The 16,660-nt window shown below is 37.0% G+C and overlaps 1 protein-coding gene across 6 annotated transcripts in view; it reads left to right on the plus strand.

Moving 5' to 3' along the window:
- The window catches only part of pde4ba (phosphodiesterase 4B, cAMP-specific a), a 159,387-nt gene that overhangs the window by 117,438 nt on the left and 25,289 nt on the right, over nt 1–16,660 (plus strand). For 4 of the 6 annotated variants that reach the window (XM_081381708.1, XM_081381709.1, XM_081381710.1 and 1 more), the window contains 4 exons: nt 2,736–2,930; nt 3,953–3,989; nt 4,087–4,157; nt 5,852–5,901. In XM_081381708.1, the coding sequence (XP_081237834.1) occupies nt 2,736–2,930; nt 3,953–3,989; nt 4,087–4,157; nt 5,852–5,901 (353 nt within the window). Of the gene's footprint in view, nt 1–2,735; nt 2,931–3,952; nt 3,990–4,086; nt 4,158–5,851; nt 5,902–13,467; nt 13,597–16,660 lie in introns of those variants that run through there. The other 2 variants (XM_081381714.1, XM_081381712.1) reach the window with 2 other exon arrangements.

Below are 16,660 nucleotides of genomic sequence, written 5' to 3' on the forward strand. Positions count from 1 at the left end.
GACATCACTTCATCAGATTTTCTCTCCAATCAAATGCTCTCCTGAATCTAAAGCGTCCCGCCCCCTACATTATATATAATAAATAAAAGCTGTATTATAAATAGTGCACTATATAAGGGATAGGGAATGATTTAGACAGTGTAAATATGCTTTCCATTGGGGCGAATGAAGTCGCATGAACTACCGCAGCGTGCACACCGTCCTCTCAGGTCCAGAGACACGATAGTACAGAGGGAGGAGCTGTTTGATATGTCCCACCCTGTCTTCCTGTATTAGTGGAAATGACGTCAACACATTGATTCAAGGCACTTCAGTGGGCCTTTTAAGTGTTATAAGATGTCAACTTGGCCATTGACACTTGTCCTACTTTATAATTGTTTATTTCCTCCCAATGTAACGCCAAGATCACCTTTTACATGAACTCTGTAATTGAAATGTCATGGGAATCAGAGATACTGGTTACAGCTGAGGTCAGAGGTATCATTTCCTGGTAGCTTTTTTCAGTCTTAACCTCTCTAGGGAGCTCAAATGACCCAGACTATATTCTGCTTTAGACACGATAGCGATACTCAATGAAGATGTCAGTCAGACTAACACTGAAAGTTGCTTACAAAGAATTTCCATTGAAAGGATATTGTAAAACGTGTGCAATGAGAATGCCACTCTCATTTTCACCGTGTGAAAAAAAAAAAGAGCTTCCAGTCTGTTTCAGTGTAAGTGTTTGTCTAGTTTTGTAATCTGATTTGTTCCTTTTGTCCAGCAATTGATGTTGAGTCAAGAACCGTTTTTGCTTTATATAATAGTGGAATGAATGGTCAATGAATGGCTGAATGTACAGCATAAGGAGATAAATTACCCAAATGTAGGTCTGTTTCACACCGTATATATAAGCAGTTTCAGTTACTGGCTTGTCACACCCTTCCTGGACGTCATTCACACTTGCAGCGTAGCAGAAGCATTATAGAATTGGGTTTTGAATGTTATTCAAGAAAATAATCAATGTACCAACCCTGAAAAATCACTTAATTTTCTGTTTAGAGCCGCAACTCTGAAACCCAGCAGATATGCTGCTGCTTCACTTGTGTGCATGCAGAGTGAAACAAGCATTGAGGAAACATATCAGAAAATCTCTTGTGGTTTTCCTTATTTGTAGTGCAGAGTCTCACTCTTACTTATCAAAAAGATTATTTGCATTGTACTTTTGTGACTTTTTTGTTAATAACAACATCAAAAATAATCATTTAAATAAACTCCAAGCATGCTTCAAAATGCATGACAGGAAACAACTGCAAGTAACTGCAAACAAGAAGAACAAATACCAAAAAAGGGACACACTACATTGCAAACAGAAAAACAAGAGACAAAAGAAAACACAAGACAGAAACATTTGAGACAAAATGAGAGATAAATTGATTGTAATCACTAGACAGAGTCAGAACACATAAACACTTCAATATGACCAAGTAAACAGATGTGTTTATAATTTAGTTTCGAAGATGGGAAGAGATGAAATTTCACGGAGATGTCAGAGGGAGGGAATTCCAGGATCTAGGGGCCGTGGTCGATTTATTGTCAGAGGAGGACAGTCTGAACTTCTGAACACTTTTCTTTTGTGAAATGGCCTATAAAGCAGTTGTACAGACTTTGCATGGTATTTCTTAAAGAGAACCTGTTTATATAACCTCACTGATTCCTGTTCAATCCAGTTTTCCCTAAATAAATTTGACTGAAATTTGAAGAAAGGTGCTTTACCCCCTTTTAAAAATACAAGTGTGAAATGTTGCTCTGTGGGGTTTAAAAAGATGATAACCCGGGGATAAGCACAGTGTGAAAAGCCCAAATGCTGTTGATGGTTGTTATGAATGGGAGGCTAACCGGAAAAAGGGGCACAATAGGAGGATGTTGATTCAGTGTTAGCTGCTGTTATCAGACGCCGGAGCTCCGCGTGGACCAGGCCACACAGTGACATCTCAATAACTCTTATTATCACTTGAGAAATATTCTTATAAAGTTATCAAATTCACGCATGCATGTTTGGGGAGTGTGTGTGTTGTAGTAAATTTCCGATGGACTGCTGCAAACTCCAGAAAAACAAAGGAACGGGTTTTGAATGGTTCTCCTATTCCTTAGGTTTACTTTTGTAGTGCATGTATTATTATTTTTATTTTTTTATTTTTTTACACTTTGAGACTCTCCATTGCTTGAGGAGCAAAAGTGAAAGGTCTCCAAACTTCTGGCACTCTGAGCGTAAAGACCATCGCTACTTCCTCCCAGTTAGATCTGAGATCACAAGCACATCTGAACCGAACACAAGTGTCTTTTGAAACTGTTTATTTGAGTTGAGCGTAATGTGTTTCCCCTGTTTCTCTTCTGTTTGATGTGGGCTGAGACCATCTCCACTATGTTTCCTTATGGTTTGGAAAGATGAGACCTGCTTCCGCCCCAAATGCTGGGAATCTTTGAGACTTTCCAGAGCTCTCTGGTCCCAGAGGACAGCTTGTGTATTTCTCCTGAAATTTTCATTAAGCTATATATAACTTATTTTATGGATGGCTAAGGTGAATCAGGACTTGTTTTTAGTTTTGAATGCACAGTCTTACTCTTCAGTAAGACAAAAGTGCATTTATATAGTATTGTATATGTTAAAGTGACACCAATCCAAGACCATTAAATAGACTTTCATGTGTCCTTACCTTAATTTCAATGTATTGTTTTTTGTTTTTGTGCCATTGCAGTTTCGATGTGGAAAATGGCCCGTCTGCAAGCTGTAGTCCTTTGGATCCCCAGGCCTCACCAGGTTCTGGCCTGGTTCTGCACACAAACTTTCCCGGTCACAACCAGCGGCGAGAGTCCTTCCTCTACCGCTCAGACAGCGACTATGACCTTTCACCAAAGTCAATGTCTCGAAATTCTTCTATCGCCTCAGAACTGTGAGTATAGTGGTATTTTTCATTGTTTTAATGTATTAATAGCTACCTTTTATTTACTGAAACAGTTGAAAATAACAACTTAAAATTGAATTGAATTGGTTTGCTGGTCCAAACTGGACTGGTTTCTGGGCACTTGTCAGCTGTTTAGGCCGAAAGACCAGCTAATCTATCTTAGATCATCTAAAACCACCAAACCATCCTAGGCTGGTGTATTTATTTGTTTTTATGTGAGAAAGATTTGTTGTAAATCTGAAATTTTTTTTCCTGCTTAACGCATTTTTTAAGGATGGGTATAGTTGTCAACTGTTGTCATACATTTTGGTAATCATTAAATCATCTTAACTAATTAGTCAACTTTCTAGGAAAACACTTTTTTTAGCCACCACATCTAAATCATTCATCATCTAGTAATCTGAGCACCTTGAAGTTGTTTAATATGCCTTTCTTTCTTCAACGCTAATATTTCTGTTTCCAAACATGTCTGCAGAAAAGGTAAAGATGGAGGCAGGGCTGTTTTAGTGAAGTTGATTTATGCACTGCTGCTCATGGCAGTGAGATTTACATGCCAGGACGTATCTCAATCAAGGCCTTATTTCCTAAGCCTTCTGGCAGTAACTGCCTGGAATTCTCTGAGAACTTATTTTCCAGAGTCTTAGATGCCAAATATCTGTTGAACCCTGAGGAATGTGCTGGATTGTTCTTGTTAACCAATTTTGTTTTAGTTCCATTTAGGGTCCTGATACTTAAAGGAACCTCTTTGATAATGAGTCTGATTTCTAATTCCATGGAATATAAAATGACATCTGACATATAAAGTTGTCAACGTGAAATGCTGGTCACAACCCACTTTACTTCCATAATGTGATGCATTTCTGACTGAAACTAAATATTTAATACAGCAAATTTAGCCAGTTCACAATAAGACCAGGAACAACCATTAAGGAAGTGGATAAGGTCCCTTTTTTTTTTTTTACTTTGCTTGATTGTCAGTTGCTCAAGATGTTATTCCCTCTTGATTGCAGGCATGGGGATGACCTGATAGTCACACCTTTTGCTCAGGTAAACACATCAGTGTCACGTTTCATTAAGGATTACTTTTCAAATGGACGTGTGCTTGGTTTTACCTCACAGCTTTGTTATTTCTCACTTTTTCTAGGTTCTTGCAAGCCTTCGAAGTGTCAGGAACAACTTTACTGTTTTGACCAATGTTCAGTGCACATCTAACAAGTGAGTATTATTGCTAACAGAAGCTATGACATTAACCAAACTTAAATAGGCAATTCAAATAGACTTAATCCAAACAACATAAAAAAAAATATATATATAATTTTCAGTTTCTGAAAATTTTATTTTACCACTGAGTTTATAAAGGATTGTTTATCGTTCATAAAAGACAATTCTGTTTGATTCAGGAAAAGTTTGTAAAAATAATTTTGACATTGCTCCGTTAAAAAAAAAATGCATATGCAGTAATGCAATGGGTGTGTCTATGGGGAAAGAAAACTGTACAGTATTGCAAAACAAATAAAAAATTGAAATACATACACACTGTTTCATCACAAATCTTGACTAGAATAGAATCTCTTACTAGCCTTAAGAATAAAATCACTTAACCTGTGAATATCCAATAGTTATATCCAATCTTACATCTCCTCTGACTATTTAAAGCAACTAAACTGTGTAACTTTCACATGATGCATGAAGGAAACCAGAGAAATATGATGTAACTATCCACAAAATACTGTTTACATGGAGCAAACTCCACCAGCAGGAATTACGTCAGAAGGGCAGACCATAAGTGTTAGGAACAGTATTCTTAATGCTGCTAAAATGCCAATTTAGTTTTTAAAGCTCAAATAACACAGATTAGTTTATGAAATAATTAATATAAGTGCTGTAACAGCAATATGTACTTCACATCTCTGTTTTTTAAACTTCCAGAATGCCTGACCCCATGCAGTCCTATTGCATTACTCCAGGGGATCTGTGAACTTGTATAAACAGAGAGTTATTTTTAACTAACTATTATTTTTATAGTAATGAATGTAAAAAAAAAAAATATATATATATATATATATATATATATATATATATATATATATATATATATATATATATATATATATATATATATATATATAAACGTATAAATAATATAAAATACAAATAATAAAAAAATGAATGTTTTAATAATAAATACGACCACAAGAGGACAGTCTTTCCTAATATTTGTTTTATGGACTCGGCCACCCATGCACACTGATATTTAAACTAGAGCCATTTTCCACTTATCTTGTCACCAGTTTTCAAGATTTCAATCCCAACAAAAAATCACTTGCCTACAGAGAAGATTTTCCAGATGCCCCTAAAAACCATTTTTCCAACTGAGAGATGAGGGTAAACGGTGGAAAAGGTGTTTTTTCGCTGTTATTCATGAAAGAATATTTTCACCATCCAAGTAACCATCTGAGTCAGGGCAATTATCCCGCACTGTTAGAGGCTTTTGTTAGGCACCTTTTCTTGTTTATTCAAAGGGCAACCCAGCTCAGAAGAACTTAAAGGGAAATTCTACGGAAGTATGTGCAGAAAAGAGGACACACCCTGTGATATTATAATAATAATAATATGTATGTTAGTATCACATCAAATCCATGATTCACTCAAGAAAGATATATTGCAGAGTGCACAGACTTGAATATAGTTTATTCCATTCTTCTTTAATGTGGAAATATGCTCTTTGCTTTGACATTATGCATCCTGTTATGGTTATAGATGACTCAATAGAATGACAAAACGGGTGTTTTTTCATAAATACACTCATAATTGATTGAAATGCATGGGGTTTTCTGCTTGTGTCATAATTGTTTGTTTGTATTAATTTGGCTACATTTTCAGGAATCTTTTAACATTTCTCCTTGCAGGAGGTCCCCCGTGTCCAACCAGCCCCCCATTACCAGAGTGTGCCTACCTGGTAAGTCCGCATATAATTTCACATATGCATAAATGTATCCCAAATGCGGTCCAAAAGTCTCAGACCACTAGTGAAAGACAACCTTTTCAGATTTAATACAGTTTTTTTTTTGTTTTTTTTTTTATTATTATTACAAACGATATTAACAGCAAACTGATTTAAGTTAAAGCGAGTGCAGAATCTTAAATATTGACTATTCACTGTAGTTCCATGGTCCAAAATCCTAAAAAAACAACTAAAAAACATGGTGAATCCCAGATTTTCAGTATGTTCTCTTTTAATATACAGGCATTTCCTATGCTTTTAAAGTAACTCCATCTTGAAGATCATGTGTTTGTGTGTGCGCCTTTAAACACGTGTTTTGTGGTGTCCATATATTTTTAATGATAGAGAGACCTCTTGCCATGCTACGTGACTGCCCACGCCGTTGCCCTCTTGTATCCCTCATCATCACTCATCTCCGCCTCAGCTTCTACTGATTGGCCGGGCAGTGTTGAAACGTTTAGTAGACTCACGTACACACACATTTAAGCGCGGTACCCATATTAGTGGCTGTTTTGTCTAGTTTTACAGAACGTGTTAGACCATAGGAAAAGGCCATGGCTGCTACGTGTTGGTCTCTCACACGCACGCACACCAGCCAAACACAATAATGCAACGGACAACAGCCTGCCTTAGCCGAAAGGTTTTGTATAACCGGTGGGAAAATTCCTCATAGTTCACTCTCTGTCCTTGATGATGGCTCCCAGTGTGATATCAGAAAACACGCCAGACAGAGATTTCAGAAAAACTGTAATCTATTCCAACTAAACAGAACAAGGCCATTCACTGGAGCCTCTATTATACAGCCCAGACTGTTTCCTTAGAAATGTCAAGAAAACCTTGGCGGATTGAAGTCATTTCTGAAGGATAATCAGAGAGAGATTGTTCACATTTCATCAAGGAATAGAAGAAAGAGGCTTTATATAAACACAATCATTAGCAGGTTTTGTTTAATGAAATGCAAGAAAATTGTGTAATTGACTGTATTCTTGTAACACAACATTATGTATCAGAAAAGCTAAGAATCAAAATGGTAACACTTTATTTTGACGCTTTAGACATTTTACTAACTATAAGTAACTTTGCAACTACATGTCAACTAACTTACAGCAGAGTATTAGTAGACTGTCTGACTTCTAACACCCCAACAGACATTCTACTGACTATAACGATGTAAGTACATTATTTTACTAAACCACACCCTAACACCTATCCCTAACCTAACAGTCAACTACAATCTACTAATACTCAAATGAGAGTTAGTTATCAGTTATATAGCAGAATGTCTAAAATGGACCATCAAAATAGTGTAACCCCATATTGGATGAAAGTTAGTGCAAGAGCACTGTACAAAAGCGGTAGAGATGGAGTTTGTGCACTTGTATCAGGCGCGTTGTGCCTTGGTGCTCACTTTGGAGACAGGTTCGTCTCCATCAAATCCATCTAGCAAAAGCCCTAAAATAAAACTGTAAAAAATGCTTGCAAACTTCATTAAGCTCCTTTTTTGGGGAGAATTGGGCCATAGAAGGAAATATAAGCTTGAAAAAGTGGAAAAGGTTGAACTGTCAGTACAAAGACTATAGATTGTTAGTGTTTGACCTGTAGGCTACAGTCTGGTTTGATGGCCTGCATTCACAGTTGAATCAATATATTCCTAGGAAAGATGGAAAAATCAAATGGAGTGGAAGAGAAGGGACGTACAGTAGAATATTGTCCATCTGTGTATCATTTAGCTATAAGAGAGCAGGGGTACAGCTCCATGTAACACTGAGGAGATACGGTAAAATGCTCAAAGTGCTCTTGTAACGTCAATAATCAGGCCATACAGTAAGTCCGGCCTGCAAAAAAAAGGACCAGGTCTTCAATGCATAACGTGGTAGAGAGGTGTCAAGTGGCATTATACTGAAACAGAGAGCATGAGAAATGTAGTCAGCTGAAGTTCCTGTCAGGTGCGGTGGGTTGTGATTGACGTCAGTTAGCTTGCATGCGGCTTTGTTAACTTCCTCTTAAACCAGGTGGACTGAGATTCACTTCCTGATGCTCTTTAGGCTTGATCGGTCTTTGTGTCTCTGATAAGTGCTGCTGTTATGCTGCCAATTGAGGTAACGTCACAGTTGCTCACCTCTTAGTAAGCAGTTAGTTTCGTGATGTTGAAAAAATGCAATAGTCATGCAGAATTAATGCCGAATTTGTTTTGATCGTAAATGCCACATCATTTTGGAGAGGTTTTGCATGTGTCATTAAAGGGATAGTTCACCCAAAAATGAAAATGTTGTCATCATTTACTCACCCTCAAGACAACACACAAAAAAAAGATATTTCAAAGAATATTGGCAATGAAAAAGTTGACAGTAGCCATTGACTTCCATAAAAAAATACAATGGAAGTCAGTGGCTACCGTCAACTGTCTGGTTACAAACATTCTTTAATATATCTTCTTTTTTGTTCAACAGAAGAAATACAGGTATACCTGTATACCTCATACAGGTTCAGGGTCTAATCTACTTTTGATCATGCATGAAAAGGAAGAAAGACTGCTATGATTGTTGTCTTTTCAGATTAGTCTCTCTATCTCCATCTCTAAAAGAATAGCCATCATTGCAAAAACATAGATACTTTCTCTGTTTCAAAACCAGTTTACACCAAGATCGATAACAATAAAGATGCATAACTAAAGGTAACTATATTAATGTCACAGCAACCGATGATATTTGTGTTTCATAATCATGCTTTAAATGCTTAAGTTCTTAGATTCTGATTGGCTATCAGTGTTTTTATTGTTCATCAGCTATACAGTATTGTTCCTGTCATTATTGTAATAGCTGCAGTTAAATCTATTCTAATAGATTTAAAAACTTTTTTTTTTTTCACTTCTCTGTGTCTTGCATTTTTAAATGCAAAAATGTGGTCTGTGTGAATCACACCTTATTGTGCTAGCATCTATGTTTTTGCATTGACAGGGATAGAGGGAGGAAACTGAAAAGAAAACTATGGCAGTAGTCTCCCACTCGCAATGTAACCCCCAACGCATGCAGAACTGTAGTGATGTAACCATAACTGAGACAATGAGACGGAGCCACTGACTTACTGCCTGTAGCTAAACTGCCTCCTGTGTGTCATACAAACAGGGTCATTGGGCAGGAAGGAGAGCGCAGATTTTTCCTGTTTTTCCCATACCGCTGGAATCCTCCGGAACCCAGGAGGTGTTTTTCAGTGTGCGAGTGTTAATTCCTCACACACACAGGTCGTGAGATGAACTTGTCTGCGGCTTAATGACCAAATGGGGAAAATAGGATGTAGACTGACAAATACCATTGTCTTCTCTTTCAACACGCACTGATACGGACACGCGTGCATTAATAATGTGTGTGGGATAAGGTGCCTGTGTTTTGTAAAACTGAGCTGTTTGTGTATATATGATCAGATCATTGTTGCAAATTAATTTTGTGCATTCCTTTTGTGACTTTTGGATCCATAGAATATAAACCAATGAGTTTTCCCACATTCATTTGTACACTGTGTGTGGAGGAGTCCATTTGTCCATGATTTGTGGTGTATGAGGAATTTGTTGTGATGGCCAGAATTTCCGGAACTCTCCGTCTCTCTCTGGCAATGGGAATGTTTTCATGTTTTTGTGAGAGCAGGAAAGTCACAGGTAAGACCCTGTCGTTCTTCTTACAGAAGAGGCAGCTTATCTGAGGTTAGGACAAGATGAGGAGATTTCGATCTTGGTAACTGATCTTAGATCAACATCTTGAGTATTTACAGAGATGGCAGATATAGCCCTGGAGTTTATCTTATGGCCTTTGAGAGATACGCTTCAGAGAAACATACAATAGCAGTGTTTGTTTGACTTATAGCTTACTTTATGAGATTAAATCACAACTGAAATATCTGTACGGACGTATTTCTTTACAGGAAACATCAACAAATATAATGGTTGCATCACCTTAGGCCGAACCAATCGAAAGGTTCATGACATTTTGTGTTTATGTGTTCCTTGTTGTCGTAAATACTTGATCATAGAATTGGCACAGAATTGAGTTTTTTATGCTCAAGGCCTTTTCTATAAAACATTTCATAGAGCATACTTAAGGGTGTGGGTTGCACACATTACTCATCATGTCACTCAAAACATTTGTTTTTTCACGTAAGGAACACAAAAGAAGCTTCTCATTTGTATGTTTCTTTGAATAATGTCAAAAAAATTATTTATTCTGAAATAATTTTCAACACTGTATACACATGGACTTATATTAGGTAATCCAGTGACTTGAAGAGGAGAGATGATTATATATATGAGAGATGGTGTATATAGTGTGTAAAATAGCCTATATTATTTAATGAATGTAACTGAAAACAGATTTCACTTAGCATATTTGGTACTTTTGAAGATCCTCTTCAAAAGACTCTTAATGAATACCTTCAGTTAAACAAAGCACACGTGGGACACTTTTATGGGAACTTTAATGAAGCTTTATTAGGGCTGACTCTGAGTATAACGGCGTTGTGTCGGCCTAATGAAACGATAAACAGGAGGTGATGCGCAAGTGAACCTCACGGCCTTTTCCTTATCACATCCTAGCTGGCCTGTGCATTCACACGCATAGTTATAAGGTCAGCTTACTGTTATCTCTATAAAACGTAAATATGTCTGTTTAAGAATAGAGAGATTAACACACATAAGAACCATCACAACAGAAAGGTGCTGTCTGCGGCACGTAGAAGAAGCTACATGACTGACAGCTACAATGTGTACACAGAGTACCTAGAGAAGGTCATTGAAATGCACCCTGGCCAGCATACAAACTTCCTTATCAGCTGACTGGCCTAGTGTGGGATAGAGCTGACTGACGTTCCCCACTTGAGTCAAAAACAAGCTATTTAAAAGATTGGAGTGCTATGAAGTAGCGTGTTATTAAACGTCTCTTTTATTTCCAAATGGACAAACAGTCCACCCACAGTTGTCAGTAGAAAATAATTTAATTAGTCTTTACTTCACTTCAAAGTTCTCTTATCTCTTATAACCTGACAAAAGTGTTTCTGTTATTTGCTTAGACATTTCAGAATCCACAGGTTTCCCAGCAGCCAGATCCACCCAAACGTGGTGCCAGGAAGCTCCGGTCAAGGACACCTTGACCAGTGTGCAGTTAATTTTAATCTGAAATGATACCAGTGTGCGATTCACCCTGAAAGAGCTACCCAACAAGGTTACCATGGTGATAATTTCCTGCCATTGCTCTGTTACAGTATCTAATTCATGAGCTAGATATAGTAGCACTTCCAGTCACAGGACTAGTCAGGGTTCGCACTTTTAGGCTCTCTGTGTTTGTTTATGTGAGCAGTCACTCTTATGTCCAGTAACTATTCATTTCCTTTTCCCCCAGGGCAAATTCTTTATTTTCTATTATGCTGTTTTCTGTCACTTTCAGGAATGGTTGTCTAAGTCTATATTTAGCTTGAATTCTTCAGAGTGTCACCATTTCAGAACCAGTTACTCATGGTTTCACCAACATTTTGGACTGCATCGTTGCAGTCTCTTGCTCTTTAAAAAAAAAAAAAAAGTGTTTTATTATTACACGAGATATAACTCACAATTCTGACTATATTTATTTCTGACTTTTTTCTCAGAATTGTGACTATATGACACAATTCTGACTTAATTTCTCACAACTGTGAGTTTATATCTCGCAATTCTGACTTTATAACACGCAATTGCAAGTTTATACAGTATCTCACAATTCTGGGGGGAAAAAGTCACAATTACCCTTTTTATTTTTTATTTTGTGGCAGAAACAAGCTTCCATACATCACATCTCATTTGTATAGTTAAACTTTTCATGTTTTACCAAATATTGGCATCTCTCATTGAAAACTAATGACTTTTCCCCTACAAGGTCACTGTCAGTCTTAAAAGGCTTTCAGATATGGGAGAGATGTGAGAAATGCACTGGAAATGTTTTCTGGGAAAACCCTTCAAGTTCTCGCCCCAGCGCTCTTGCGCACTCACGTTATTGAATGTGTGTGCAGGTGTGTGTGTGTGCAGCTTAACCCAGAACTCAAGCTTTGATCTGTGATGCTTGCGTCAATAGCAACCTATTCATTCTGAACCTCAATCAGTGTCATTTTATACGTTTTTATAATAAAGTGGTAGAGATCAGAGCGAAGCTCATTTAAATCTGATTTTGCGTCAGAGCTTGAGGAATGGCTTGCTTGTTTGGACTTATATTAGGATTGACAGGGTGACATGTGATTTTAGATTAAAATGTTGTGTGCAGAATTCCCTCTGAAGTTATTTCCCTGGCACAGGTTTTGTTGGCTAATGATTTTTGCGTTAACGGCTTTAGCTTTAACAAAACACTCAAACTCCCCATCTGGCATTATCTGGCAGGGGTGTTTTGGGAGGTTGTTTTCACTGGAAGTCACAATGGTGGTCTTTATAGTGGTCCACCCAAGAGAGCGACAACCTGCGTCAGTGTCATCGTCATGGCTGTTGGGGTCATGCTTCAGAATGGCATGAGAGGTAATGCCTCATGTATAAAAATGCAGGTTTAGTTTGTGCATGAGTGAAAATATTGTGAATTTAAAGGGTACTTTGGAAACTGAGTGGCCATAAATGTTTTGGCTATTCCTGGAGGCATAATCTCAGATTTCCTTTTATCAACAGAAACTGAATGATGGTTCATGAAAAAGAAAAAAACATTATTAATTCTTTGCATTTTTTCCCTCCATTGAGTTGCCAATGATGCATGAATAAATTTAAGCTCATACAGAGCTAGATGGAAGACAAGAGCACTCAGAGTCTTTATGAGAGGTGAAGGTTATGAAAAACTCCGAACAATAAGCATTGTACTTCCACTTGCTTGCTCGCTTGCCACAGGAAAGACCATAATAAGACATTTTATGATTATGACCAGGAAGCAAGGCAGACTCTTCCTGTTTGTTTTGCACGGATATGCAAAGCCACACATACCTGGTTATATCTGTTGTTTTGCCTCTCTTTAAAACATAAAACATTATACAGGATCTATTGATTAGAATATGCGTCATCTCTCATGTGTTTGTGCATGATATTTGTTTAGTTAGTGCCATGCAATATTGCTTTGCATGCAGTAATGTTGAAACATCTGAGACCAAATTGAATAGTTGTATTTTTATTATTTATTACTTTATTTAACAGGGCAGTGCACATTCATATTCTGTAGTCCTTGGTCACAATCTGGGATTCAATTTAAACCAAAAATAAAATATACATTTTTGAGAAGTTTAAGAAATATTTGAGAAACATTCTGACATGAAATGAATAATAAATATTAATAATAGTGCACTAAATAGATTTGTACAGATATTTTCCCCCAAAAAATAAATGCACTGTCCATAGTATTTCTCAGACTTTTGGGCCCAACTGTATAAAACAATGTGTCTACCAAAACTCCTTGGTTATTTTCATTCCAGCAAAGGAACTGCAAACTTATTAGGAGAAACCTCTTTTTAAAAACAACACGGTCAAATCATCTCCGTTCATCATCTACCTCAGACTTGTGTGCCATAGCAACAGCTCTAGCAACAGCCCACCCAAACCGGCAGGGTCTGGCAATAAAGTGGGAAAACGTCAACAGAATGGAAGCCTTTGAGGCTGGAAGACCATGATGGGTCAGTGATATTTAAGTACACCACATCCTTACCCAGTAAGGGCCTTGTACTATAGCTCTAGACTGGAGACATTTTTCCTGGCCCTTTGTGTGCGTGGCTTATGTGTGTCTACGTGACCGTATCGGCAGTTGTCTTTGGTATTTGACCACTAGCTGACTTAACTGATGTGTACGAGTGTGTTTGTGTGAAATGTGTACATGTCATCACAACTCGACTGCCTGACTGATGTCTAGAGTGTGTGTTGATTCTGTGTGTGAAAGTGTGGAATGCCACACTCTCTTCCTAAAGCCCCATGTCCACTGCTGGGTGCCAAACTGGCTTCAGATCCCTGCCCTGCAACCATGTTTATGCACTCAAGACCCCTAGAGACGGCGTGACATCATCAATAATATTTTCAAACACCTCTGGTCTCCAGCAAGAGGTGTGTCTTTTTGCACAAAGGGGATTGTTGGAGTTATCGGAGTTGGATTGTTACACGCAACGTTGCGTCATGCATGTCAACGTTATTTATTGATGCACAATTTTCCCATCTGATATCTTGGCATTTATATATATATATATATATATATTTTTTTTTTTGGCTGTTAACAGCAGATGGATTCACTCTAAACTTTCATAGTCACCCCAGATTGTTCCACTATGTAATAATTATGGTATGAGTGATAATACCAGGCCTCCTGCCATAGTCTAAAGACAGCTGTTTTCAAATGCCTATATAAATGTTATGTATGTTACAGCATTGACGTCACCTTGAATTGTTCAGATGCTTGTACTGAAGGACTTCCATGGACTATTGAGACATGGGGCCTCTTAACTGTTTTACTGTATTGCAATGGCATCACAAGCCCTCTTCCTCTCCAAGGAATATTACATAACTCACTGCTCTCTATCAATTTATTGTCTAATCAAATGTATTATACTTTATAGAAACCTTTAGAAACATCAGGAGCGTTTTTCACCAATTACAAAAATTTCTTAGTGTATGGGTTGACACATAGTAAATATGTTGATGGAAATACTAATAAAATAAATAGAAGTGAAATAATAAATATGTTTTTAAAAGATCTTTAAAAATATTTGAAATATTATAATAAATATGCATATATACAATACATTTACAATTTTAATAGTCAAATATGTTTTAAATGTGTGTAGTAAACAGATGCCACTGTGTTTCAAGTATGCAAATGTAATTTTGCATTAAAGTGGTTTATATCTGTTTACAGATAATCGTTGGTTCCATTTGGACTCCTTACTCAACACTTCTTTTAGGCAATGACCAACACATTCTAATGGCAATTCATAACTATTTTACTTTTTGTGAATTGGTGGGAAAATTTTTTAATTAAAATATCATTTTTATATTTTATACAAACTGCTTACGCCCCATTGGCGGTTAGGTTTAGGGGTGGACCTTCATGCTTAAATTTTTCTAAATATCTTATGTTTCCAAAAATTGCAGTGTACGAATTTATACAAAATCACCATTTCTCATGAGGTTAAACAGGGTTCCCATGGTCATGAAAAACTTACAAATATATATGAAGATTGTAAAATTGTATATATACTGTATAGTGTATAAATATATATTGTCAAATTGACCAATATTCATTTCCTATGGAATTTTGTCTCAACACAGTATTTTGGATACATTTTTGTCAATAATATTTATTTTCTTGAAACTTTATGAATTTATTAAAAAAAATGTTGTGACTTTTTTGCTCTGAGCCAACCATGTGTCTGAATATGCATATCTCATATAGTAGGTGAAAAGCAGTATGTGAAATGAGTAGTATGACTGAATTCACAGTATTCATAAAACAGTTTAGGCTAAAAAGTACCCGGATGACCAACTACTACTGCAATGATTATCAAATTTACATAATGGACACTTTATAGACCATGGGAGAGGAATCGTGAATGGCAGGGAAACTATGCAACTATATTCTATATCTCACATGATGCTAACATGGTGTAGTACATTCAGATTGCATTCATATTACACACATTCATGTTTGGTCATACTTTATTCGTACTGTACACATACATACTTTAATAGTCATGAAGTTCTCAAATGTAGAACCTACTCAGTATGCGATTTCAGATGCAGTAGAGAAAGGCCAAAGGAAGCTTAAGGCTTAAACAAAGGAAGAGGTGCAAAAGTTATGCTTAGAAAGGTGCAAATCATATGTGAAATGTTCTGCCTCTGTCTGCAAAGATCATTTTCACATGGTCTGTGAGAAATGTTGTGAAGGCTCAGACAGTGTATCATCATTTTAATTAATTCATTAATATGATACATGTTTTGTTGTTGTTGTTGTTGTTGTTGTAGAAAAATTCCAATACAGGTAATTTTTGATCCTCTTTATGCATTTGTTTAGGTTTCTTGGCTTATGCATTCTAGGGTTAAAACTGACTTTAAACTCCCTAACACACCTCGGAATTGGCTTGAACACCTTGTTGGCTCTTTATCTCCATGACTTTACTGTCCCCCGTAAGCCCAAGCAGAGTCCATCATGGCAATAGGAGAAAAAAAAACACTCTGCTATCTTTACTCACAGGGATTAAGGGGCATAGCTGGAAAAGCAGAGATATTATGGGTCAGAGAAAGTGTCAAGTGTTGGAGTCAAAGATCATGCACAATTGATTGAAAAAAGTAATATCTTTTACTTCAAATCTCAAAACAAAAAGTGTGAAGTCTCAGTCGAGAATTAGCACATTAGATAGACCACTCTTCTTTATATGATTCTAACAACAAGCTTAGTCCAGACAACTGTGTTGATTAATGTATAAGAAAACGTATAAATTTAAGATGAGTGGTATATTCGATGAGAAGAACAGATGTCAGCTGAGACTGTTGTCTGAGGGAAGTCTGTCTCGGGTTTTAACATTGGCTCTGCTGTGGTGCAGCTTTTGAAAGCATGCACCCTGCTAACTATTTGAGTTATGCCATTGACGTCAGCACAGCCATAAAGCAGACAAACTGCCCTTCCCCAACGAACAACCCTGCCAAATGGCCTGCATGTTTTCAAATAAGCTCAAAGAGAGAGTAAGAAAGTGAGAG

This window comes from Scardinius erythrophthalmus (assembly GCF_964197995.2).
Source record: "Scardinius erythrophthalmus genome assembly, chromosome: 12".
Classification (NCBI taxonomy): Eukaryota; Metazoa; Chordata; class Actinopteri; order Cypriniformes; family Leuciscidae; genus Scardinius; species Scardinius erythrophthalmus.